Source organism: Pithys albifrons, chromosome 23 (assembly GCF_047495875.1).
Source record: "Pithys albifrons albifrons isolate INPA30051 chromosome 23, PitAlb_v1, whole genome shotgun sequence".
NCBI classification, from domain to species: Eukaryota; Metazoa; Chordata; class Aves; order Passeriformes; family Thamnophilidae; genus Pithys; species Pithys albifrons.
This window is the reverse complement of record NC_092480.1, coordinates 1,201,673-1,228,894: the sequence shown is the minus strand read 5'-3', so window position 1 is coordinate 1,228,894 and position 27,222 is coordinate 1,201,673. Positions and strand designations below refer to the sequence as shown.

The window sequence follows — 27,222 nt, the reverse complement described above, 5'->3', positions numbered from 1 at the left end:
CTGCATCCCTCACATCCCATCCTGCACCCTTCACATCCCATCCTGCACCCCCCAAACCTCCACCCCTCACATCCCCATCCTGCATCCCTCACATCCCATCCTGCACCCTTCACATCCCATCCTGCACCCTTCACATCCCATCCTGCACCCCTCACATCCCCATCCTGCATCCCTCACATCCCATCCTGCACCCCTCACATCCCATCCTGCACCCTTCACATCCCATCCTGCACCCTTCACATCCCATCCTGCAGGGTGACTGGACACGATCTGTCCCCGAGGCAGCTCAGCCCACACAGGGAGTGTTTTAACCCGCAGGGTCAGCACCAAGGTCTCCATCCTTTCCACAAGTGCCCAGCACACAAACCCCAGCACGCTCAGAAACAAGCCCTGACAGGGCCCTGGCCCCTGGGGGTGGCCAGCTGGGCTCCATGACCTCATCCAGTCGCTGGGTTTTAGCAGCCCGATGTTCCAGTCATCAGGAGCCAGAGCTGACATGCTGCTGCTTGGTCCTTCTCACAAGTGAGCCGTGCCCTCCTACACAAGGAGAGCACCAGCTGGCCGAGCCTTGGCCATCCCTCTGCTCAGTCTCAAGGGATGATAATCCAGAGACCTGGCACTGCAAAATATACTGGAGAACCTCAGGGATTGCCCAACTCCTACAACGAGCTGAAGTCGAGGTGGAGATGTTGCAAACAGGAGCAGTTGGGCTCCAACCAGGGATCCCCCAAGCAGGGGTTGAGCTCTGCCAACACAGCAGGGGGGTCTGGCTGGCCCTGGGTACCCACAGGGTTCACTCCTCTGTCTCTGCAAAGGGAACAGCCAATTTCTAAGGTCAGTGTGTCTCTGTCTTTCCAGGCAGTGTGGCCATGGAATCCGATTGGATACCTGCTGGAAAGGTGGTAAGAACTGCTAATGGGGAAATAAAAGCTCAACCTCTCTCCCTCAGGAGTTTTCAGCAGGGTTTCTGCATGAATAGTCATCAAGGGCCTGGATCCTTAATACCAACAAAGCCAGAGGGAAGCCAGATCTTGTTAGAGGAAGGAAATCCCTCTCAGCTTTTGTTTCTTGGGAAGCAGAATCCAACCATGGGAACAGACCTGGAGGAAAACCCCGAGAAGGAGCAGGAGGGGAGTGGATGGAGATAACACGTTGCTAGACTGTGTCAGCAGGACTTACTCTATAAATAATATTTCACACCAGGGGCATGCTGAGTGCCAGTCATTTCAGATGCTTTGGCATTTATTAGAGTGGTTTGCTGGGAGCTGAGGTGTTTACAAAATCTGTCACTGACCAGTGTGTTCCAATCTTAAATTGATTAATTAAAAGCTGACCCCAGGCTTTTTTTTTTGAAAGTCTGGCCTTCTCAGCCTAGCTCTAAACCCAGAAAAAGCAATTTTTATCTTTGTGCCAACTGAACAAATCCAGCTTCAGCCCTCTGATTAAATATTAACTACTTTGCACAGACCACAGGCAAGCTCCACAGCTATTTATTGCTCCAAAGGCAGCTGCAGCAAGAAACAAAACCAAACCAAACAGAACCAGCCAGGAACGAACAGTGTCATCCACATCAACAAGTTTCCCTTGTGTGCTTGAGTCAGCTTTGAGCCAGGAGGCATTTAAGAGCACGTTTCACTGGGCTCAGTGCTCAGGGACTGGCACAGCTCCCCCAGACCCAAAGCAGCACCCCCGGAGTGGGTGAAGCAGCTCCTACCCAAACCCTGGGCTGGGGACACCAATGCTCCTCACTCTGGGTCTCACACAACCCTCCGTGGTGCTCCCAGAGCTGGGAACACTTTGTGCCAGGGAACTGGTGACTTGCCTGATTTATCGCCCCTCTCAGAGCCCAGTGTGGGACTGGCAGTGCCTGGCAGTGACATTCAGGGACACAGAAGGAGGTGAGTGTGTGCAGGAGGCACAGAGCCCGTGGAGGGACTGAGCAGGGCTCAGCCAGCACCCAGGGCAATGTTTGTGCCTGTGCAGCCACAGCCAGGGCCAATGTGGGACACTGGAAGGTCAACACCATGTCCCCACACCAGAACTGCCCAGTGGGAGCCCCCCTTGTCCTCAAAGATCTCTGAAGGCTTTCCCCAGCCTGCCCCAGTACCTTTGGATCCCCTGGAGCACCAGGACAAAAGGTCATTGTTCCCCACCTTATTTCCAGTTCTTATTGGGAATAAAAAAGCAGCTGTGCTCCTGTTTGGGCCCTGAGCCAGGCTGGGATCCCCCTCCCCACCCGGTTTCCCAGACATGTGCTCAGGTTTCTGACGCACAGGATCAAATAACCCATCACTCAGGGTAAGATATTATCCCCTATTACCAATTCAATGCAAACAGCTCTGTCTTCCCCAGATTAAAAGCCAATTAAAGAACCTTGCCTTTCAAGGGGAGAGGAGGAAAACTGAGAGGAGGTTTTTGTGGGGGGTTTGTTGGTCTCTGGCAAGGAGGAAATATCCCCCATAAGAACCATCGATGAGTTGTTTTCAAATCACGTTGATTTTGCTCAGAACCCTTTGGGACTCATGTCTCCAGAGGAAGAGAAATACAGAGAGGACAACAATAAAAATCTCAACCACCCCTGTCCTAAAAAGGAAAGAGTTTTTATTTGCAGGAGGATCAATGGTGTTTGCTTAAGTCAGCAATTGGTGTTTTGGGTTTCAGAGCTTTCCCAGGGCAAGGGAGCCTCACTCTCAAGGTGAGAGCAAGCTCATAAATCTGGGAGAAGCTTCAAGACCAGAATATGCTGATTCCCCACTGCAGGGAGGGCAGAGCCAACAGGAAAAGGGCATTTGCTCTGCAAACAAGAAGCAGGATGAGTGCTTGTGAATTGCTGGTCACAAGGGAACAGGTGACATTCGGTCCTGCTGCACTCAGACCTGGGATGCAAGGGAAGAGAAAGGTAACTTCAAGCCACCCTGCACTCCCAAGGGCCATGTGAGCCTCTGGTTTCTCCTCTCAGCTCCCAGCACAGGCCAGTGAACCTTATGTCTGCTTCTCCATTTCCCACAGCTCTCACTGGGGAAACAAAGACTTACCTTCAAGACTTGTTCCTGGCTCCAAATCCTAAAATCATAGAATGGTTTAGGTTGGAAGGAACCTCAAAGATTAACTTGTTCCAACCTCCCTGCCACTAGACCAGGTTGCTTAAGGCCCATCCAACCTGAAATGCTTCCTCTTGCCTCCTGCCCTGGGAGCAGACATGTCCAGAGCTGTGTCCAGGGCAGGGGTAAGGCCAGGGATGGGAAAATCTCCTGTCTGGGACTGCAGCCAGCACAGAGACTCCACCACAGAGTACAGAGATAACTCATCTCATTGATCCTGCTTCCCCAGATTTAGGAGAAACAAACAAAAAGCCTCATCATCAAAAACCCCAGACTGCCTCTGCAGCAACTGTCCTGCCCAAAAGCAGCTCTGTGTTTAGAATCACAGAACCATTAGGGTTGGAAAAGACCTCCAAGATCACTCAGTCCAACCTTGTGACCATCGTATGGCCAAGCCACAGATCTCCCCCAGCTTTCCTGCTGGCTGCTGCAAGCTGAGGGGATTAGGGGTATGGAGTTCCTGACAGCAGGTGTTTAGCACACCCATCCACCTCACCAGGCAGGTAAGTGACCTCCCGAGGTCCTCTGCAACCCGAATTAGCTGCTGTTTCTGTCGGGATGCTAAACTAGCACAACAACATGCCTGTCTTTCTGTCAATCTGTCACCTTGCGTTCATTTCATTTTCGTCTGTCAAGAATTGGCCCAGATCTTACTGTCAACAAGCAGATAGTTATTTACTGTTTCCCCTTTTGTGTTTTTTTTAGTCCTTTCCGCTTGAAGCACACACAGGCAGAGCCATTCACACACAGACAGCAGGGCACCACCTTCACCAGGCTCGCTCTATTCCAGGCTTATTTAGAGGCAAGACTGGGAGTAACTTGGTCTGACAAGTGACTCTTCACATCAAACCTGAGAGGCCAAACTCCTCCTGGCTGCACCCACGGGCAAGGGGAGGGCATGTGCCCACTCTGCTGCACGGGCTGGGCTCAGCTGGGGCTGGGGCTGAGCAGGAGCCCGGTCATGGCTACACTGCACAGCCCCAGCATACACCTGAACACACCTGTACAGCCCCAGCACACACCTGTACACACCTGTACAGCCTCAGAGACACCTGAACACACCTGTACAGCCCCAGTACACACCTGTACACACCTGTACAGCCTCAGACACACCTGAACACACCTGTACAGCCCCAGCACACACCTGTACACACCTGTACAGCCTCAGACACACCTGTACACACCTCTACAGCCCCAGCACACACCTGTACACACCTCTACAGCCTCAGACATACCTGAACACACCTGTACAGACCCAGTACACACCTGTACACACCTCTACAGCCCCAGCACACACCTGTACACACCTGTACAGCCTCAGACACACCTGAACACACCTGTACAGCCCCAGCACACACCTGTACACACCTGTACAGCCTCAGACACACCTGTTCAGCCCCAGTACACACCTGAACACACCTGTACAGCCCCAGCACACACCTGTACACACCTGTACAGCCTCAGACACACCTGAACACACCTGAACACACCTGTGCAGCCTCAGACACACCTGTTCAGCCCCAGCACACACCTGTACATACCTGTACAGCCTCAGACACACCTGAACACACCTGTACAGCCCCAGTACACACCTGTACACACCTCTACAGCCCCAGCACACACCTGTACACACCTCTACAGCCTCAGACACACCTGAACACACCTGTACAGCCCCAGCACACACCTGTACACACCTGTACAGCCTCAGACACACCTGTTCAGCCCCAGCACACACCTGTACACACCTCTACAGCCCCAGCACACACCTGTACACACCTGTACAGCCTCAGACACACCTGAACACACCTGTACAGCTCCAGCACACACCTGAACACCCCCAGCACACACCTGAACACACCTGAACAGCCCCAGCACACACCTGAACACACCTGTACAGCCCCAGCACACACCTGCACACACCTGTGCAGCCTCAAACACACCTGCACAGCCTCAGACACACCTGCACATCCCCAGCACACACCTGTACACACCTGTACACACCTGTATATCCCCAGCACACACACGCACACATCTGTACATCCTCAGCACACACCTGTACAGCCCCAGCACACACCTGAGCAGCCCCAGCACACACCTGCAGACACCTGTACAGCCCCATCCCACCTCACTGCTGCTGTACACCTGTATGGGAGACCCAACCTGGGGTAGAAGGAAAGGGGAGAGCAGGAGGACCTGGGGCCAGGACAGCCCTGTGGGGGGCACAGGGAGGAGCCAGAAGGGTCCCTCCCTCTCCCCTTCATTTTCATCAAGGAAAAACAAGGCAGACTGTTCCTGCCTGGATTCCTTTCCCAGCGTGCCCAGCCCGCAGCTCATCAACCCATCTCAAGCCCCCTGTCACCATGGCAACGGGCCGAAAGAACAGATGGTCCTGGCAACCAAATCCCCCTCGAGGGGAGCACACAGGGCCACCCTCCTGGGGACAGGGGGGACACCCCTCACGCTCCTCTCCCAGCCATGGAGACATCCCCAGGCTTGGTGCCTCCTCGGGATGTCCTTGCAGGAGGGAGGGACACGGATGCTCCCCTCCCAACGGGTCTGAAACCTCTGAGACCCACCACCCACCACCTGGGCTTCACCAGCTATGGCAAGAGGCACATCTCAGCAAGCCAGAGCATCTCCTGCCCACCTCTGGCAAACCTGCCCCCTGCCCCAGGGGACTGCACAGGGGACAGATCTTCCCACCCCTGAAGGGAGTTGGGCACAGGGCTCGGGGCTCCCCAGAGGGATTCATCTGACCACACCAGCATGAGATCCAGGGGGTGTGAAGATAAAACCCAGCCACTAATCTCCCCGTGGATTAAGCCTCAAGCCTGTCCACGTGGGGCCGTGGCGTGGGGCTCTGGAGCAGGAAAACAACCTCTGAGCCCTCCTGGAGATTCCCACAGCTCCTGTGGAGTGTCTGAGAGAGGCAGCCAGGCATGTGCCAGGCACTCAGAGAGAAGAGGGTGTTCTCAGGGGAACACACCTTGGCTCTCCTTGTTGCATCTGCAGAAGGAGCTGCAGACCTGATACAGCTTGTTGTGTTCAGCCCCACAACTGGTTGTTTTTCTGGGGAAATCAGCAAGTGTGAAGCTGCACTTCAAAGCCTACAAAGCTGCCTGGGCCTGCAGAAGAGAAGGACTCTCTATGGGGAAGCACAGGCTAAAGACATCAAGAAACACTCTTGAAATAAAGAAAAAAATGTAAGAAGTGGCTTTTCCTTTAGGACCCTTCTCACAGGCTGTCTCATCAGCTCAGGCCCATCTTCTCCTGAAAAACCCAGAGCAGCACTCGCTCTCCAGAGCCAGTTTTGAGGCTGTTACCATCATTAGCACAACTTCCTTAGCTCCAGACAAGCCTCTGTGGATGCTGGCTGAGATCTGCAGCCTGTGCCCAGTCCCACAGGGCACAGCTGCCTTCCCTGCCCATGGAGTCCCAGGAGACTTCATCCCGCTGGGAAGCAGCGTTTCCCAGGGCTCCAGAGCCAGAGGGGGCTGAGGATGCACAGCAGGCGGTGCCAGGGTGGGAGATGAGTGTGCTGGGAGCCAACCCCCTCCTGCCTCCCAGCCATCCCCTCCCTGCTCCTCTCCGTGGCCCTGGCACACTCACAGCGCTGCTGCCCCGGGGGACCAGCCTGGCCCGACCGGCTCCCAACCCACACCCGTGGGAAGCTCCAGAGCCCGTCCTGCCTCTCAGGTGTGGCCCTTCCCCTGAGGGCTCCCAGGGCATTTGGTGCCAGCTTGGATGTGGCCACTTCTGCTTGGGAGAGCAGCCGAGCTGTGCCAGGCTGCTCCGTGCCAGGGCAGCAGCTCAGGGGAGGCTGCGCACCCCTTTGTGGATGGGTCTGTCCACAGCACCCCTTTCCAGCACTTCCCCTCCTTCACAGGAGGTTCCCAGATAATTTTTTTTTCCTGCTGGTGTCTGGGTTCAGCCCGTTCTTGCCCAGCCCCACCAAGCCCCGGAAAGCCACAGCTTTTCTCTGCAGAACAGGTTGGGTGCAGGAGCAGCCGTGCCCGCTTCCCACGCGCCAGCACAACCCAGCCTGGCCCACGCCCTCCCCTGCCCCAACAGCCCATCTCTGCTTCATTCCCTCTGCTCCCTCTCCCCAAAGCTGCCTCCCCTCCCTGGATCACAAACATTATTCAGCTGCTGGATAAGCAGCTCTTCAGCAGCTCTTTATTAATCCCACTGGAGGCAGAAAGAAGAGGAGTGAAGGGGTTTAGTGTGGCCAGGACAGAGACTGATGTTCCACATAACACCTCTGCAAAAAAGAGCCATGTCTTTTTCCCAGAAGGTCTCCTGGGAAGCTTGGGTAATAATTAACAATTATCAAACTTTAGGCCCTCCATCTCTGTCTCTGCCCTGACAGGATTTTGCAATAAGTCCTCCTGGTTTGCTGGGGGGCACTGGGGCTGCAGGGATGAGGAGGAGGGTGCAGACAGACTCCGTGGGCAGGCAGGAGGCAGCTGCTGACTCTGCTGCTTTCTTTCTTCTGCACTGAACTTGGATATGAACCTCCTGTCCCTCCTTCAATGCCTCTTGCAGCTCTTTTGGCCACATAATGAAATGGCTCCTTGTGGTTCTCTCTGCAGTTCCCCCCAGCCTTGGAATGCCACAGACTCCTGCATATGGCTAAAATTGTGTTCTACCCAGGAGAGAGACTAGAAAGCTTTTACAGCATCAAGACACTTGTTTAAATCCATCTGCTGTCTGAGGCAACTATAATCAGTGCCATGTGATGGCTCACACGTGCCTGGCTTGTCAGGCCTGGGTCTGCTGCTACCTGTGCCCTCTGATGGCAGGGCCAGAGTTCTGGAAGTGGCTACTCATGCAGCAAAGGGTATTTTTTCTGTCACCTCCATGGGGCAACTGAAGTGTTAGGAATGTTGCTCACAGCCATGGAGGAAATTATGGGCAAAAGCAAAACGCATTGTAGGGATCTGAAGGCTCTCACTGTTGCCCTGGCATGGCATCCTTCCTGCCCCAGCACCCACAGATCCACCAGGGACAGAGCACAACCTGTCACAGCCTTTCCTGGTGTGCTGCCCAGCAAAGAGCCAGGCTGTGGGTGGGAGGGCAGCAGGGCTGGGGAGAGATGTCCAGCCCACACCTCTCACTGCCCTGCAACCCCCCAGACAGGGACTGGAAACCAGAAGTGGCTCAAACAAAACCAGTGGAGCAAGAAATCAAGAGACCTTCAGATGAAACCAGGCAGGGAAGCAAATGGCCCATGTTCACCCACCTCCATGATGTCAACCCACACATCACACACTCAGAGCAGGCAGAAACCGGGTCCAGTGTCCACACTGACAGGATATTTGTACATTGAAAGCACTTCCTGTCTTCTAAAACATGTGGGCGAGGAGCTGTCAGCTCCTGCCTGCTCTGAAAAATGACAGAACAAAGGGGAGTCACCTTTGCCTGTGCTTTGTAATGGTCTCCTGCTCAGAGAGAGCCCAGTGGGGAGGAGGAGCTGTGCAGGACACCCTGCAGACATGGGGCAATGTGAGCACAGGAGACAGGGACAGCAGCTCCCGACCAGGGAAGGCACTCAGAGGTGAGGGAGGTGGCCAAGGAGATTCCAGCGAGCTTGTGGCAAAGCCAAGAACTGCTGCCAGCCCTTCTGAGCTCAGCCTGCCTTTGCCATCACCTCCAGGCCATTCTTTCCCTGTAAGTAAAAGCTGATTCATGCCTGGTAGGAGTCGGTGTGAGGCAGCAGATATTGCCATTTCCAGTGAGGAACTGTAAGGTACTCCACGGGCATGGCAGCATTTGAAATGTCAAGAATACAAAATAAAATACATGTACTTCAAGAGAGTGATTTCAGCCTTTTATTTCCAAAGTGAGTTTAGAGGCAGTGAAAGGTCTCAGATCAATACCAGGAAAAAGCTGCAAATTGGAGTCCTCCCCTTCACCACAGAAAGGGTACAGCTGAGCCAGCATCTGCACCACCAGCCTGCCCACAGCCCCTGCCAGGCTGCCTCAGCTCTGACCTTGAGGACTTGCCTTCAAGTGTGAGAGGGGAACTCCCCCTTCCTCCCCTTCCCAGGCAGCCCTGGGGTTTTGTTCCCTGGCAGGGAGAGCTCTGCTGATTGATTTTACTTGGGTACACTCTGTCTGGAGAGGAAACTGAGGCCTGAGGAACCCATCCCACGTGCACACCAAGGAGGAACCTGCTTCACCCTGCAGGTGCAGAGAAATCCTGAGGGGTCCAAGGGGGTTTTGCTGCACAGATTGTGAGGCAAATCCAGAGAGAGCTGAACTACCAGGCTGCCTCTGGCATTTTGGATGCAGAGATGCATTGCCTGCTCCTGTTCTCAGCTATAACCAGGCCTGTCTCCTCCTGCCCTGCCCCACAGCTGCCCATGTGCCCGGTCCCTGCCCCACAGCTGCCCATGTGCCCGGTCCCTGCCCTGGGCATCCTGGAAAACTGCAGCTATGGGTCCTCCCCACCCGAAGCTGGGTCGATACAGCTGTCAGGCCTTGGCCACATTACCCCTGCTAATTGGAATCACAATAGGCAGGCTGCAGCTCTCACTCCATCTCCCTGTTGCTTGTCATAATGTAATCAAACTCTCTCTCGCTGTCTCCGTCACGGAGCGTGACGGGAGCAGAGGCACTGCCAGCCACGAGGCTCCTGGAGATGAGATTCCTTCAGCTCAGGAACCTTTCCTGAGGCTGGAAAGGGGTGGGAAAGGAGCCTCTCACTGCCAGAACTCTCCAGCCTGCCCTTGGCCAAGCAGGTAAATGGAAGAGATGGCCTGGAGCCCCATAGCTGGGCAGGGATATGGCAGAGATTGGGATGGAGGGATGCTGTGGGAAGAGGGTGCAGCACCAGGGTAAGACCAGAGGCAGCCACAGTTGGTTGTAGAGGTGGAAAGTGGCCATCAGCAGAGCCCAAACATTCACCTGGCCATGCCAAGGAAAGTGGCCATCAGCAGAGCCCAAACATTCACCTGGCCATGCCAAGGAAAGTGGCATCAGCAGAGCCCAAACATTCACCTGGCCATGCCAAGGAAAGTGGCATCAGCAGAGCCCAAACATTCACCTGCCCATGCCAAGGAAGGAGCCTCCCTCTTCCTCCTCACTATCTCTTGGCAATCCCAGCCCCTGCCTCCCCACGGAAGCAGGTTCCAGAGCCAAAACTGAGCGTGGGATCACAGGGTAAGCCATGAGGCAGCTTGGCACGGGCATGGCACGGGGCACTGAGCAGACTTGGGTGGCTGGGCATCAATGAGCCACAGCTCTGTGCTCACACAGGAGGCCAAGCACATCCTGCTCCCCCCAGCTCCCATTTCCAGAGCCAGGGCAATCCATCGTGGGCAATAGATCCAGCAGCTGTGATTTGTTGAGCATTATCAAACTGCAGTAATGCAGGGCTGAATTATCCAGAGGAGGGAGGGATCAGCAGCCCCGACCTACTCAGCTCCCCTGAGACTGGCCATAAACAGAACTTAAATAATTAGAGTGCTTGGGTGGAAGATGCAGCTTCTAACTATTCTTAGGCTCACGCAAATAAAGGGAATAAATTCTTGGAAGGTGCCAGGCTGGATGGGGCAGAGGGAGGCTCATTTTCCACATCACTTGAGAGCAGCAGTTATAAATCTCACTGAAAGATGCACCTCCCCAGGCTAACGATATTTTTAAACTCCGAGAGAGAGAAGGGAGAGAAAAAACACATTTTAGTATTTACACCACAGGCGAAAAGGGTATTTAAAAACCAGGGTACATTTTTGAAAGTCTGTTCCTGCCATGCCATGAAAGAAAGAATTTTCTTTCTATAGTGTGATAGCTGGCAATATTAGCCCCAGAGAATTCATTCCTACCACTGTCATTCTGTTGAGAGATGAGAAATCAAACTCCCAGAAGGACTGGGGTAGTCAGGGGATGAAGGTTCCTTCCCTGGCAAATTGCTAATTCAGCTCCCAACTGAACCAGCAGCAAATGCAAATGGAGACCTCTCAATGCTGAGGGTGGCTCCTGCCTGCTTGGTGTCTGGGAGAAGGTCCCATGGGAGAAGAGGCTCTGCACAGCAGCACCATTGTGGGAGCAGCAGCCTGGTTGGCTGGGCCAGGAGTCAGACACAGCAGGGATGGGCACCAGCACACAGGGACCAGCTCGTGGGTGTCAGCTGGAGGACATGGCACTGCAGCTGGAGCCAGGGCAGAGCCCACGTGCTGCTTTGCCCACAGGAGCAGATGTGCTGAGGACACCTGAGCTTTGGGGCAGGGAATCCACCCACCACCTTGTGCAGCATCACCAGGCCAGTTTTCCTTTCTGACACTTTGCTGTCCTCCAGTTCATTCATGTTTCCCTCCCTGTGCAGGGTGGGGAGCGTGGTGGGCTCATGTTTTGGAGGTCATCTAGGAAATCTTGTCAACAGCCTGAATGAGCCTGCATGGCAAGTCTGCAGTGGGAGGTGATGATGTGAGAGTCCTCAGCCTGGCTCTCCTGGAGGACCCAAAGATGAACTGCCAGGGCACTGCCTTCCCCTGCAACCACTGCATCCCTCCTCCTGCCAGAGCCCTGCTCCTCATTCTCCCCTGGGCTCTCGGGCATGGAGAACACTGCCCTTGGTACAAGCTGTGCTCTGTGCATGTCCCTCTTCCTCCCAGCCCTCCCACCCCCTGCCAGGACTGCTGCCATCCTCCCAAAATGATCCTATCAACTCCTATCAGAGGGTTACATGAGCACATCAGGCATCACAGCACCAAGCAAATCCCCAAACAAGCCACCTCTGAAGATCAGAGCACACTGTAATCATCCCCTCTGCAAGGACAGCCCAGTAAGCCCTTCCCCACCTTCCCTGGGTTCTTGCTGAACCTGAGCATGAGATAAGTTTGGCAAAGCTCAGCCCCATCACCAGTAGAAGTCTCTTCATAGATCTCCCCCACACAGAGCTCCAGGCCTCTCCTGCTCCCACACCAGCCCCGTTCAGCACACAGATGTCCTGCAGGAAGGAGAGCTGAGACCACCCTTTCTTCAGCCCCTTGGCACACAGAAGTGAACTCACCCTTCCTGAGTGGAATACCCCATCCTGCCCAGCTGTGGGGTGCAGTGCTCACACCAGGAGCACCCAGCAGCACTGCTGGGGAGCCCAGAGGGGTCCTGTATCCCATGGAAACTGGCAGCTGGGAGAAATTACAGCATGGCAAGGATGCTGCTATGCAACACATCCCTGATCCTCCATGGCCATAAATGGGCACAGCCCTGGTTCTCCCTGATATGCAGAGATACCCCTTTCTCCAGCACTGCCCCCAGCCCCTGTGCTGGTACAGCTGACAAGGGGAAGAGCACAAAGAGGTCCAGGAATGAACAGCTTGTGCAGTTGCCCCTGCTGTGCACCACCAAACCTCTCTCTGCTGCCTTCTGTTCCAGCTCTTGAAACAACATTGCTTCTCACATGGCACAGGCTTTGGCTAAGTAAGGTGAGAGGCAGGAGCAGCAAGGAAATACAACCTCTTCCTGTGTGTACTTACAACCCCTAAACTGACCTTGAGTGCCTGTCCTAAACCTTTCCTCTCGTTTTGGCCACTCCAGGCTAGGAAGGCCATCAGCACTGGTGGGAATGTGACACTGGGCTTACCCTGCAAGGGGTCTCTGCTGACTACCTGGCCCAAAAGAAGTCAGAGACTAAAGCCCATTGGATGCCCTTTCCTAAGAAAAACTGTAGTCATAGCTTGATGCAGCTTTAATTCTCAGTGAAAACAGTGTCCTCCTGACTGCAGGCTCTGTATGGAGTTACTTCTAGTCCCAGTCCACTGGAAGGGTGAGGAGATGTTTCAAGGCAGGGGGAACCTTCATCAGGGCCATGGGTTTGGGTGAGAGGTGAGTTATGACTCCACAGAACTGATAACTCACCCAGCACTGGACTCTGAGCTGAGCTGGCTCATTTCTTTGGCTATTCAAGGACAGGGTAAGGGTTCATTGCTCCCTTGCCGCTCTCCCTGCCCTGAGTGCCACAGTTCCTCACACAGACCAACATAACCATCCTGTATCAAGCTGCTTTACACAGAAATCAGGAAAAGAGAGTGACAGAAACCCTGACCTTTCTCCTCAACTCTCCAGCTCTCTGAATGTGCCTCCCAGTAAACCCTGCTCATCATATTAAACTCCCTCCTGGGTCTGTGACTTCTGCCCATCATGGACCATTTGTAACCCCTGGCTTTGTCAGGACACTCAGCACAACAACCTCTAATTACAGGCCTTTGCTTGAGCTCTTGAGTCACACCAGCCTCTTCTACACATTAGCATCAGACCCTGAGTCCACAGGCAGAACTCTGTCCCCAGACTGTCCCCCTGGGCTCTCTTTCCTGGGGACAATGAGAATGGTGTCAAGCAGTAACCCCCTGGATCCAGAGGGTGTCCTGCCAGGGGATAAGGAATAAAACCTGCTTTAGCCACGTGTGTAAAAAGTAGATACGAGGTGAGATCCAGCATCTCCAGTGGATCCACGAGACTGCAGCAGCCTGTGTGCAGCCTCACACACAGAACAGAGCTGGCTCTGCTCTCAGGTGGCCACGAGCTCTTCCTTCCAGCCCCCTCATGTCCTGCACAGACAGCCCTTTGTGCTGGGAATGGCTCTCGCCCATCCCCAGAGCAGAAAGGCTGCGTGTTACCCACTGTCTGGGAGCTGCAGGGACACTCTGTCACTCCTGGACAAGCTCTGGATGCCTCACTCCAGCACGGGGGTGAGGAATGGATCCTCCAGGAGAAAGGACAAATGGACCCAAAAACTGCCTGATTAGAGACCTTCCCCAGGTAGAGAGAAGTGCTGAGAAGAGAGATGGAGGCTGAGTCCTCCTGACTAACCAGGCTTGGGAGTACCTGCTGTCTCCCAGCCAGGTGGTCCATCTGGTGCCTGCCGCTGCTCCAAGGCAGAGATGTGATTTGCAGGTCCTGTACTGCATCTGTAGCATCCCTGCATGGTCAGGAGCAGATGGAGGCACTTTGCTGTTTCCTGCAGCTAGAGAGGTGAACTGGCTGGGATGGGGAACAGAAACCCCCCATGCCTGTGCTTTAACCTCCAGGGAGGAGGGTCACACAGATCCTGCCTCTCTTAAGCTCTTCTTCCTGCCCACCTGTAGGCTGAATGGGGATGGAAAGCAGTGCTTACACCAGAACCCAAGCAGTGTGGCTCAGGGCCAGGAGCAGAGTGAGGGAGAGCAGCAGAGTTGGGTGGATAGTGCTTAGAAAGGCTTCCCTCTTGCATCACACCAAATAATGTCAAAGGAGGATTATAAACCTCCTGCAGGGACTGCTTTATGGTGGGGGAATGGAGAAGAGATGGTTCATCACGTTGGATCAGTTCCTCCTTACCCGTCCCCAGCACCCCACAGAGATGCTGAAGGGAAAAGGCAGTGCTGGCCAGATTTCCCCTGCCCCTCCCTCATCTGGGACCTCCTGTCCTCCCTCCCAGGCTGGGGAACAGCGAGGCACTGGAGCTCTCTCCCGCTCTCATGGCCAGTAGCTGCTGTTTGTCTGCCTTGGGACTGCAGCAGAGCCGAGAGCTGCGGCAGCTCTGATGATGCCAGTCTGTGGGAACGGCTGCACCAGCCTCCAGACGGGAGAAACGCTGGATGGGCACCAGGTGATAAACTCCCCACGTGTCCCCGGGTGCCCTTGGAGGCTGGAACACAGGATGACAGCACAGGGCATATAAAGTAACACAGTGCTGGGAAGGGCAGCCCTTGAGCCTGCAGATTTTGCTTCCCATTTCTCTGTGTGACAAGAGATGGGATTGTAAACGCAGGACTTTAAACCCAGCGTGGTGGCAGAGGGGAAGGACAGGGAGGTGACTGCCTGGCTGCCACAGAGGAAGCTGTCCTTCCTCCCATGAGTGATACTTCTGCATTTGAGCAGCTTGGGGTAGGGGCTAATTTTCTGCTATGGGAATGAGGAGTTCCCCTTGAAACCCCACCTGGGAGGGTACGTGAGTGTTTGCATCAATCTAGTCTGGACTAAACCTTCACTGGGAGAAGCAAAGAAAACTGTACACCCAGGAGAGTGTCTGTGGCTTGACAGTAGCCAGGAGGAATGCAAGAGGATGTATCATGAGAGGTTTCACTCCTTAGTTAAACAAATGTTCACCTGGCACACTGATGTGGGTTAGGGAGGCCTGGCTGCACAGCTCCGAATTCTCTGTGCTGGGATGGCTGAGCTCCGGTAATTAACACAATGAGTGTCTCCAATGCAAAGCGGGTCCCAGCTCCAGTGGCTGGCGGCACCAGCTCACCCTTCAGCAGAGCTGCCCTGATTTAATCCGACAGATTGGGAAAAGCAAGATCTCTGGGGGTTGTGAGATTGGAGCACCTTTGTCCCTCCCTCATTTGTTTCTGCTCTTTGCACTGATAAGCCTGAGAAAGGCACTGAGCAAGAGCCACCACGACCTCGAGCAATGATGTTGCAAGAGGCAAACCCTTTCTCAGCAGCCCTGAGGACCATCCATCTGAGCACTGACCAACTCATCCCTGCAGCACTCACAGGCAGCCTGGCTCCTGCTCTTCCCAAAAACTTTGGCTTTGAGCAAACTACTCCAGTGAAAGGTGTCCCTGCCCATGGCAGGGGGGTTAGAATGAGATCATCTTTAAGGTCGTTCCAACTCAAACCATTTTATGATTAAAACATCTTTTTGCCCTGGTGCTGCCCCACCATCCCTGTCTGCTGGCAGTGCTGTGCAACTCCTCAGGGCACAGGAGAAGGGGAAAGAGCCTTCCCCTGGCTGGTGGTGGCCACTGACTGCTCTCCCCCTGGGGCTGTGCCCACTGCCCCCAGCCTTAGTGGCACTAGCAGGGGGCAAGAGGTGCCTGTGGAAGCAGGTCATGACAACCAGCTCTTCTGGTTCCCGTGGTGATTCAGCTCAAGTGTGAGTGGTGCCCCAAGGATCCTTCAGTGCCTCCCTTTAGGCCTGGCTCTGTGGCTGGTCCAGCTGCAGTGCCAGGCTCTGCCAGCACCTGCATCCTGTCGGGCACCAGCTCATCCCAGCACTCGCCCCGTTCTGGATGTGCTGCTGGACCTGGTGATGCCCCTGCCCCTGTGGTCTCTTTGCCAATGGCTCCATGTGCATTGGGCTGGGAGCTCGTGCTTGATTAACTCTGCCGGTTCAGGGAGCAAACAGCACCAACCAGGGCCAGCCCTGGCGCTCTCTGGCCATCGGGCACACACCCTCCTGCTTGTGGGCTTGGAGGGGGCTCATTCACACACAGAACAGACACAGACACACACAGAACAGACACAGACACACACACAGACACACACAGACAGACAGACACACAGACAGACAGACAGACAGACACACACACACACACACACACACACACACACACAGACACGCACACACAGAACAGACACACACACACACACAGCCATCGCCTCACCCACGTCACACTCAGCAGCTCACCACACCAGGGTAGAACCTGATGGGTCAGTTCCACTGCAACAAGCCAGGTTTAATGAGAAAATATCAGCAAAAGACTCCCTTTTGCTTCCTGAAATAGCCTGGTGCTACTGTTTCTGAGTTTTGAGAGGAGACAGGCAGGGGAAAGAAACAATTAACAACCCAGAACCGAAACCAAAGGCTGAACAAGGCTCTGGCAACTTTGTTTCTGCGTTTTGGAAGCTGCTATGGGATATTAAAGCAGCTCTATAAAGTACAAGATGGACCAGGTCCTGCAGTGACACACTGACTATTCCCAGCACACCAGAGAGCTGTTGTACCTCCCCAAAAACGAACCCTCCCTCCAGCTGCAGCCAAGCTTGACCTCAGCCCTCCAGGTCACTACAGCTCCCTTCAATGCTGCTTTCAAACGCCGTGATGGAAAAACCCTGTGTCAAAGCCTCAGCCACCTCTGCAGCTCTCCCCTGCAGAGCGTCTCAAAGCCCTTTGCAAAGTGTTCACAGGCCCCTCTGGGGCCCAGGAGGCAGCCCAGGGACAGCAGACAGGAATTCATCCCCAGACCGAGGGGAGCACTCGGAAACAGAAACCCAGACGTGCAGATGCAGGACCAAGCACAGGATGATGCCTCTGCTCTCTGTGGTTGCATCTCAAGCTGTTCGAGTTTCATGGCAGGGATAAAAAGATTGTTAAGACTTGTAAAGCATAAATTTAACTGCAAGTGTTCTCAGACTCTCCTGCCCTTCCCCCAGGGCTGTTCAGTAGCCCCTGTTGATACAAATATCCTGAAGCCCTAATGTAGCATGAGTTGATACCTGGTTTCAAATGGATGGGCAGATGTGCACAGAAGGCTGCAGGAACCACGAATTGAATCCGTTCTGGACGATTGAACCGATCACATTAAAGATAATTTGTAAAGCAGATTTTTATAAGAGACTCCTTACAGCTTTTACAGCAGGGAACTTTTATTTCCTTATCAGAAAAAAAAAAGCTAACATTATCTGAAAGGGGAAGCAGCATACGTGGATGGGAACAAAATGAAATTGCATTGATCAGATGGACATGAAAGGTTTTCCAGAAGTCAAGCAGTGCCTCCTGCTTTCCTCTCATCCTGCTCAGAGGCTGAGAAACCACATTTGCCAACAAGTCCACACAGCACTTTTCACTTACAGTAGAGGATCCTGAGTTCCCTTATCCTCTTCTTGATATGCAAAGCTTGTCTGCCTTCAAAGCTTACATATGGCCTGTTTTAGAAATACTTGTATATATCTCCTCAGTTGAATTTGGCACAATACATTGTGAACTTGAGGAATTACCTGCCTCGGCAAGGCATCCAGACCTGGGGTCTAGCAAGGACTGCCAGTCTGCTGTACAGAGCACAGCACTGTGCTGGTCCTGCCCTGCAGCTCAGGAGCCATCCCCAGCACACACAAGCACCCAAATGAATGAAACAAATGAATGAATAAAGGGGCAACACGGGATCAGACACCCCTGCAGCTGCAGGGCACCCACCACTGAACTGGTCCAGCCGAGAGTGGCGCCCACACAGGCTGCAGGGCACCCGGAGATCAGGGCAGGCTTGGGGGAGGATTATCCTCCCAGAACATTGCAGAGCTGGCTGTACCCTGGGCTTGGCAAGGCACCACTAGATGCACCACTGGCTTATCCTGGCAGAGCTGTCAGCGGGACAGTGCAAGACAAACTACCACGCTACTGCAGTGGCAGGAGATGAGTCCGCCTGAATCCTGGCAGCAAAGCCTTGGGAACAGCCAAAACCAGGATGAGTGGGGGAGAAAAGTGATTCTTGGCAGGACAAGGTGAGATGCCAGGCTGTGTCAGGGTCACTGTGTGTCTCCTTGGTGAAAGCAATTCCTAGAGGGACTGGCAGAGCATAAAGCCCTTTTGGTTTACCCAGCGCAGTCACCACAGCATTACTCCATCTCCAGTGCCTTTTCCTGGGGTTGTGGGGAGGGTTTCCTGCATGGGGCTGCCAGGTGGGAGGATGAGAAGGAGGGAAGACCAGGTGAAGAACGACATGGAAAGTTCTGAGACGCCTTGTGAGGAGCCAGAGCTCAGCCAGGCACCTGCCTGGAAGCACAGGGAGCTCAGCCCGAGGCTGTCCCTTCCGTCACCTCTTTTTGCAATGCACAGCAGATCCCTTTGTCCCAGGCACACAGAGGCAGACCCAGTCCTGGTTTCTCATCACCCTGTTAACCTTTTCCCTCTCACAGTCTCCCTGGTTTTTGGACCACCACCCACTCCCATTTCACCTCTGTCCTCATCCATTTTAGCCAGACCACGCAGTCACCGTGCTCTGTTATCTCCCGTGCCCTGAGTGTTATCATCTCTGTCTCTGCCAGCACCAGGAAACTCTGGACCCTGGCATTTCCCCTGATGGCCCATTCTTTGGCTCAGACCTTGCCAACTGCAGCCACATCTCCGAGTCACAGCCCAGCCAGACTGGCTGCTCTCCTCAGACGCAGCCCCAGCCCAAACACAGGAGGAGTGGAGGCATTGCCACCCTGCCTTCGCTGCAACTTCTCTCCAGATGCAGATCCCACTCCTGCTGCAGGCACCGACTGCCTCTCGCCCCCCTGCAGAACGCTGGATACCGACCCGGGGTGGCACATGTGCCCGCTGCCAGCACTCCAGCCCCAGCCACCAGCAGCCTAGACCCGAAAAGGCAAACACCGACCCTATTTGCATCTCTCGGTTCATTCACATGCTGTAAACCCAGACTGCCGATCCCCTTTCCATGGCTCCGGCTCCGGAAAGCCCTCCAGGATGGCATTAACCCACTCCGCACTGGAGCAGAATAAATGAGTCCCCGCAGGGCACTTCCCAAAGTGGGTCACTCTCCTGCTTCCCAGAGCTGTGTTGGAACCCAGGGACGGACTGAGCCCAGGGAGGGGGCACGCGGACTGTTCTGTGACCGCCCGGGTGGGTCCAACGAGCTGGGGAGCAGCCGATCCACATCTGTACCCATCTCCTCCTTTCCAGGGATGGATCAGAACCAAAGGCATGGCTGAGAACCAAAGCAATGAATAAGGTGCCATCAGGCAGCCCAGCGCAAAGGCGGTGAAAGGAAGCTCTGAAACCTGGGAGCGGTCCAGCCTCTCCGCAAAGGAACCCGTGGGAAGTGTGTGTGTGTGTATGTGAAGGGGATTTCGTGGATGCTGGAGAGCTGAAACCCTCCATCCCTCCTCCCGAAACATCTGCGCTCGGTGCCCGCCTCGTGGCTGCCTTTCCCGGGCAGCCTTGGCTGCTGCGCCTCGCCAGACGCTGCTCCATCCAAAACAGCCACCGAACGGCCTCGGCTCGCAGGGCTGCGGAGCTCTCTGGCTGCAGCTGCTTCCCAAACACACGGGCGTGCTGTGCCGAGCCGAGCCGAGCCGAAACCGGACCCGAAACCGGCCCCGACGCTCTCCCACCCTCGCACAGATGCTCCCACACCTGCTCCAGCCCCGGGCGCGCACCCCACAACGCCGATGCCGCCCTTGCCCGCACCTCCGCGGCGCTCCCCGCACTCCTTTCCCGCACGGGCACCCCCTCGCCGGGGCTGCCCCCCAGTGCCCGCGGAGCCCCGACGGTGCCCACCGCGCCCCCGGAGCGACTCACCTGGGAGGAGCGCGGCCGCCAGGATGCAAACTCCGATAGTCCAGCACGATGCACGGCAACTTGTCTGCAGCCGTGAAGCCATGAGAGTTCCTGGGCAGCGATGGGCGAGGGGTCGGTGTGGCGGCGCCGCGGGGGCCCCCCACCCTCCCCGCCCCCGGGGGATGCTCAGGTCCGGTCGGAAAAAAATATTAAAAAAAAATTTAAAAAACGGAGGTGCGGGAGGACAAAGAGGCGGCGGCAGGGCGGGAGGGCTCCGCGGGGAGCTCGGCACATCCGCGGGGCGCTCCGTACGCGGGGCAGCGCTCCTTCCGCAGAGCCCCGGCGAGCGAGAAGGGGAGGGGAAAACACGCGATTCCAAAAAAAAAAGATCAAAAAAAGGGGGAGAAAGAAGAAAGAAGGAAGGAAGGGGAGGCAAGGCAAACAGAGAGCAGCGAGGCAGCGGCCGTGGCGGGGCTCTCCAGCCCCCGCCCGTGCGCTGCCCTGCGCGGGGCGCCGCGCCCGGCGGGGTCGGGCTCAGCTCGGGCTCAGCTCAGCTCAGGCTCAGCTCGGGCTCAGGCTCGGCTCAGGCTCGGGGGGCGGTGCGGGGCCCGCGGCGGGGCCCGGGGCGGCGCGGCATGGCCGGAGCGGGGGGCGGCCGCGGCTCGGGGCGTGCGGGGCCCGGGCGGGCTGCGGGGCTCGGCGGCCGCGCTCGCACACGCACACACGGACACACGGACACACACACTCACACACACACACACGCACACCCGCGGGCGGAGCCTCTCCCGCGTGATGTCAGCGCTCGGCGGAAGGAGGGCGCTGCGTTAACCCTTCGCCCGCCGCGGGGGTGCGGGATGCGGGGCTGGAGGGCTGGAGGGCTGGAGGAAGGGGCGGGAGGGCTGGCCGCGCTCGCCCCGCTCGGCTCCCGCCCCTCCAGCTGTTGGCAGCTGGCTGGGGGCGGCTGGGCTTTGTTCGCCGTGTCCGGCCGCATCTCGCAGCCCTGGGGCGCCTCTCTGTGGGTGTCCTGAGGTGCCTCAGCACCCCCAGGTTTGGTGGACTTGGGGCTTGTTCCTGAATTCCCTTCGGACGGAGGAGCGGCCGGGCCGTGCCCTTTGCCAGCGATGAATACCCACCTACCGATACATCACACAAAAATACCCTCCACAGACAGGCACAACCATCGCGTGGCAGATAAATTTACACTCTCAACGCCTTGGGTGTAGATACTACGGCATTTTCATGGGGCCTCCTGAAAGAAAGAGCTTGTTCGGTCGGGACACCCCCCGTCTGCGCTGATAAGCGAGGAATTCAGAGCCACGGGGGCTGATGAGCCGGAGGAGGGAGGCAGCGTTTGCTGTGCTTTGTGACAGGCTCTATTATGAGCACAGACACAGCCTTTGTGGCTCCTTTGCCGGGGAGATGCTCAGCCTGCTAACGCCGGAGCTGCCCTGGCCTCGGCGAGGATGCTGAACCCCAAACAAAGATGTGAACAGCAACGACAACAACCAACAACAAAGTCATGTTGATTTCAAGCTCCATTAGAACAACACAGGAACAAATCAATGCCTGGCAAGCAGCAAAGGACAGAACCAGTGGGGAAGGAAACCACACGGAGTGGGAAAGGGAGAGGTGGGGGCAGCCAGCAGCTATAAAAAGATACCCCTAAGGACCCCTCGGCAGTCTCCTCCTCCCTTTAATTCCTTTAGAAGTTAATTCCTGGTCGAGGGAAGGATGGACAGCTCTGTAACAAAGCGGATTAGCCCGATACAAGGTTTGTTCTGAAATAACAAAAGTTATTGCGTAGTAATGAGGTTTAGTTAATAGATTCACAGACTGTAAGGCCACTGGGATTCCTTTGGACGTCCTGCTTGTGGAGCTGAGACTGCTGAGCTTATCCTGGTGATTTGTGCCTCCTGCCTCTGCTGTAGAGCTGCAGACCCGAGCTTAGGATGCAACTCCCTGTCCTTGGGGACAGGCAGGCCATGGAGTGTTCCCAGAATCCTTGTGGGGTGTTTATCTGTTTAATATCAGTTTTAATCCATAAAATCTCATTATTTCTTTTCCCAACTCCATTAAAGAGATACCTCCAATGAGACATTGCTCCCCTGGGCAGGGCTCTCTGAGTTACCAGAGTCCCTCAAGTTATCAATGTTTCAACTTACATTATTCCAGTGTTACACTGTCCCATCTCTCATTTAATGGACAGTCCCTGCACCTGAAGTGGCCTCTGCTGGGGTGTGTGGGGCAGCCACACTTCAGCTTCCTGCACTCCTGGTGACACTTCAGTGCTACGTCCAAGGCACAATTCAGATTTCCCTTCAAGAATATGGGGAGATTTGGGCCTTGGCCTTGAGATGGAGCCTTGGGCCTTGGCCCTCCCAAATCACAGACCTCAAACATGTGAGAAAGAAACTGTAAATCCATTTAGCAGCAGCAGCAGTAGGCCATTAGCCCTGGTGCATCAGGCCTGACTTATTGAGCCAGAATGTGTTATTTTCATGATCCTGCACAAAGCAGAACCCATCACATTTGGCACAGTTCTGGCTGTTAACTTCTAAGATTTATTACACAGTGCCAGGGGGCCCCTGTTCTGCTGCATTTTGTGAGTCCAAAATTTCTGTGAAGCCCAAGGGGACTTCTGCATGAGCCGGAAAGGCAGGAGCAGAACACTTTGGTTTGGCAGTTTTTTCTTATTTCTAGGGGAGGAAGATCATAATATGTAACATATTTAATTGCATCATACTTATTTTTTTGGTTTGGGCAGGTCTCTGTGTGCATGTCCTCTGAGGGGCTGCAGGGGCTGCCTTCTGCTTTGCTGAATCAGCTGGTTTAGCCAATTGTTTCTTTCCTTGTTCTAACCCTCACAGCAGTGGGTTGGTTTCTAAAGCTCATCCCAGCCAGAGATGTAGAAGAGGAGCCCTCACTATTTTATATACCACGATGTTTGCAACAACAGGTCAGGGGTTTTAAAAGTTCCCCATCCTTTGCACTCTGAGTATGGGAACACATGAACCCCTCTGAGGCTCAGAAATTCCTTTCATAAATCTATAAACGTATTCCACTAGAAACAAAGAGAGTAAAACAGCCCAGCAGGTGTTTCAGACGGTGTGAAGAACTGGACTGTGAGGAATCTCATGTTCTCCAAGGAAAATAATTTCTAATGTCGTGATACTTACCCCCTCTTGATTTTCAGAGATGGGAGAAGTCTCACTGTAGATGGCAAGTAACCATCAGAACACAGACCAAGCCCCTTCCTCTGCACCCCTGTGAAATCTGTTTTAGGCACAGATACTGGAAGTGGTGTAGGAACTTGGCTGCCACTTCCATAGGTTGTCACGCTCATATCGTTCTTGAAAATTGCCATTAAAGCATGAAACAACAATTGGCTGAAAAAAAACCACAAAAAACCAAGTCAGGCTTGCAGTGTTTTGTCCTCCCAGCATTTTGGCTGCTCCCCCAGCACAAGAGTTTTCTGCTGATGCTGCCATGTGAGGTAACGTCTCCTCAGCAACCTGCTGTTCCACCAGCACCTCCCCAAATCCTCCCCCCTGCCCAGTGTGGCCAAGCATGGTCTGTTGGCAGGAGGACACAGGATGGGGTTGGGAAGGGTTCTGCAGTGACACAACTCCTTCTGGATGGATTTGGGAAGGGTTCTGCAGTGACACAACTCCTTCTGGATGGATTTGGGAAGGGTTCTGCAGTGAGACAACTCCTTTTGGATGGATTTGGGAAGGGTTCTGCAGTGACACAACTCCTTTTGGATGGGGTTGGGAAGGGTTCTGCAGTGATACAACTCCTTTTGGATGGGGCTGGGAAGGGTTCTGCAGTGACACAACTCCTTCTGGATGGATTTGGGAAGGGTTCTGCAGTGCTACAACTCCTTTTGGATGGGGCTGGGAAGGGTTCTGCAGTGATACAACTCCTTTTGGATGGGGCTGGGAAGGGTTCTGCAGTGATACAACTCCTTTTGGATGGGGCTGGGAAGGGTTCTGCAGTGACACAACTCCTTCTGGATGGATTTGGGAAGGGTTCTGCAATGATACAACTCCTTTTGGATGGATTTGGGAAGGGTTCTGCAATGACACAACTCCTTTTGGACGGGGTCTTCCCTGGCAAGCTGATGCACATCCTTCCCCTGGGCAGAACAGTGGTTGGGCTGGAGTGGAGGCACAATGGTTCATCCAAATCTTTGTAAAATAGCTCCTGTCTGCTCTGGGATGAGCACAGGAACAGCAGGGCTGGGCTGATGGAAATCCCTCAGGGAACTCAGGGATTCCCCCAGTGTCTTCCTGAGCAGTGGCCCCTTCCCAGTGGCTCCCTGAGACTTGAAAGGCTCAGTGGGAATGGATATCTTATATTAGTTATTTATAGTTATGATTACCAGAGAGGCTTGGAAGGAGGGAAGAAGGGCAGGGAAGGAAATGCTCTTTAAAAGAGTCCTCAGTGGGGTTTTTCAGCTGCTTTTGTTTGATGCAGAGCCCACAGCAGAGACCTGTCACTCCGAGCTGGGAGCGCGTTTGACACTCCTGTCTGCGCCGTGTACCTGGTGTGTATTTGCTGCAGTGCTGATTACATTAACTCCTCTGTTTATAAACATTTGGAATCGGTGCACAAGGCTGTGCTGAACAGAATTTTAAAGCCGGCACCAGTTTTATTTTTGCCTTTTCATCTGTAAACACACACAATGCATCTGCAGCACAGTCAACAATGAGGGATCAGAGGTGCAAAGGGCTTCCTGAGCTGATTGTCTGCTTGGCTTCACTTCTGAGCTCTCCTGATTCAGCCTCCTACATGCACAGACAGACAGACAGACACAGACACTGAACAGACAGCAGGCACTCCTTCAGACCTGAAAGCACCATCCTATTTTATAAGGCAATTCGGCGCTGATAGTCACTGCTACCCTGCTGTTCTCTGGATAGGGCCAGCAGTTGGAGAAGGAATTAAGGCTGAACTGGTGAGAAAATTGCCTCCCAGTTAATGGGAGCTGATGTGAGTTGTAAGCAGTCTGCAAACAGCACTGGGGCTTTTGTGGCCCCCTCCGTTGAAGGGTCGGTAACAGCCTCGCTGCAATGCCGTCTGAGTGCCTCAACCTCGCAATCCCCACAGCACCCCCTTGTGAGGCCGGAATTAAACCGTAATCCTCATTATACGTGGAGAAAAGAAGCCCAGGGAGATTAGGAATCCCAGACTTGCAGAAAGCAGGATGAGTTCTGCTCTGGGCTTTCAGTGGAAGGCGGCTGGAATTGCAAGGTTGGTGGGCTTGGGAGAGCCCACATCTTGGAAATGCCCCACAAGGGCTGGACTGAGTGGCTTTTAATCCAACCAGCCACCCACCAGGGGGGAATTTGGGTTGAATTTGGGCTCTCCCATGGGTAAGACTGCTGCAAACAGCAAGCATTTCTAGCTCAAACCAGAGGTGGGCACACGGGCAGGGAGCTGCCAGTTTGGACATGGGTACGTTGTCTAATGTGGGGTCTGTGTCAGTCTATTCCAACCAGCAAAGCATAATTCCTTTGCCCAAGCTGATGAAATGCCTGAGAGAGGGAGCTGTCATCTTCCCAGATGGAGCTGACATGGAAGAAGGAATTAGAAGGTCTGTCTTACATGCTCACAAACACTGGCGTGGTGTCTGCGTGCCCATGGAGGGCCAGCACCAGGCAGGGATGAGGCACAGCATCCACAGAGACCCCATGGCACAGGGGGCAGAAAAAACAGAGGAGAAATAAGAAATGAAACCATCAGAAACACTTCAAAGGGCATTGCTGATGAGGTCCAGCAAAAGGGGAATTCGCTCTCTGCTCTTCGGGGGTGTCTCTCAGCTCCAGCATCTGAACGATGTGCTCTCCAGCACCAGCACAGCCCTTCAGCTCAGGCACTTATTGTATTAGAAAATGGCATGTATTATTGAACAGCTCCGTGCCCTGCCTTCCTCAGGGCCCTGGCAGTGCCCATGCGTGGCGAGGAAGGCAGGGCACAGAGTCCCAGCCCAGAGCCTCCTGACGGAGGGTGTCAGGAGCTGCTGTGCAGCCATCCGTGAGGGAAGAGCCACAGAGAGGATTTCTGCTGTGCTGGAAATCCTCTGACACGCTTTGCTTCGGGTTGGACTCGGGAGCGGGACACGCTGCAAATGCGCAAGTGGAAATAAGCCTTTTGCTCTCGGTGGTTGGACAAATAGGCTTCTTTTCTTGCCTAAGCTCTTTTGGGACCTGATCTGTGGATCACAGGGCGAGAAGGCGAGAGGTTTGCGGGCCTGTCTCATTTGCAGGCTGTCAGCCAACAGCACGAGGGTGTCAGTTTGATGCTGTAGAGCTGCTGTTGGGGAAGGGGAGTGATGCTCCTGCAGCCATCACGAGTGTGGAGGGGATGTTGCCTTCACCAGGGGAAAGCCACTGTCACCCCCTGCAATCTGTGAGGTTGGGCCAGATCCACTCCCCCATGTCAAGGTTATCTCTGGAGCAGCTCTGGTGTGTTACATTTAGCAAATCCAGCCCTGACATGGGAATTTCTGGTGTAAATCTGGAGAGAGCTGGTCCCAATCCCTGCTGTGAACATGGAGCAGCCCCACTCCCTGTCTGTGGGCTGCCCCTCTCAATCTGTGCCTCTGGTATCTAAGGCACACCCAGCAAAGATTATTCTCCCTATCCCTCATTTCCATCCACGCCATTAATTCCTGGCTGTCCCAAATGAGCTGTTCCCCTGCAGCCCCTCTGCCCCCATCCACCAGGCCGGGTGGGCGTCAGCCTTGGCAGCCTCCAAATGGGCCACGGGAACACATCCAGGGAATGCTGATTTATCACCCTCGAGGGTGTCAGCATAACCCCTTGGTAAACACAGACTGAATACTAAAGGCTGAGTTTACCTTGTTGGCATTACTGGCTCTCCTGTTGGGGTGCAGGGGGGCTGTTGCCAGCCTGGGCTGGCACTGGAGGTTTCCTGTGCACGTCCCTCCACCCCCCAGGAAGGGAAGGGGTTTTGCTCCAAACAATGCTGTGTGAGCCCAGAGTAATCCCCCTCCCAGCCTGTTTTGTCAATGCCAACTGGGGCTGGCTGATGTCTATTCAGAGGGATTTTGCTGCAGTCTGAGGAGTTAGCAATGCGAGTTTGGAGGGGCTCCAAGGGAAATGTTTC

The 27,222-nt window shown here is 54.6% G+C and overlaps 1 protein-coding gene across 1 annotated transcript in view; it reads right to left on the bottom strand.

The window, feature by feature from the left end:
- Positions 1 to 20,881, bottom strand: part of NECTIN1 (nectin cell adhesion molecule 1) — a 67,112-nt gene extending 46,231 nt beyond the window's left edge. The window contains exon 1 of the mRNA XM_071576449.1: positions 20,113 to 20,881. Coding sequence (XP_071432550.1) covers positions 20,113 to 20,194 — 82 coding nt within the window. The 5' untranslated portion in view covers positions 20,195 to 20,881. The remainder of the gene's footprint in view (positions 1 to 20,112) is intronic.
- Positions 20,882 to 27,222: the final 6,341 nt, after the last annotated feature.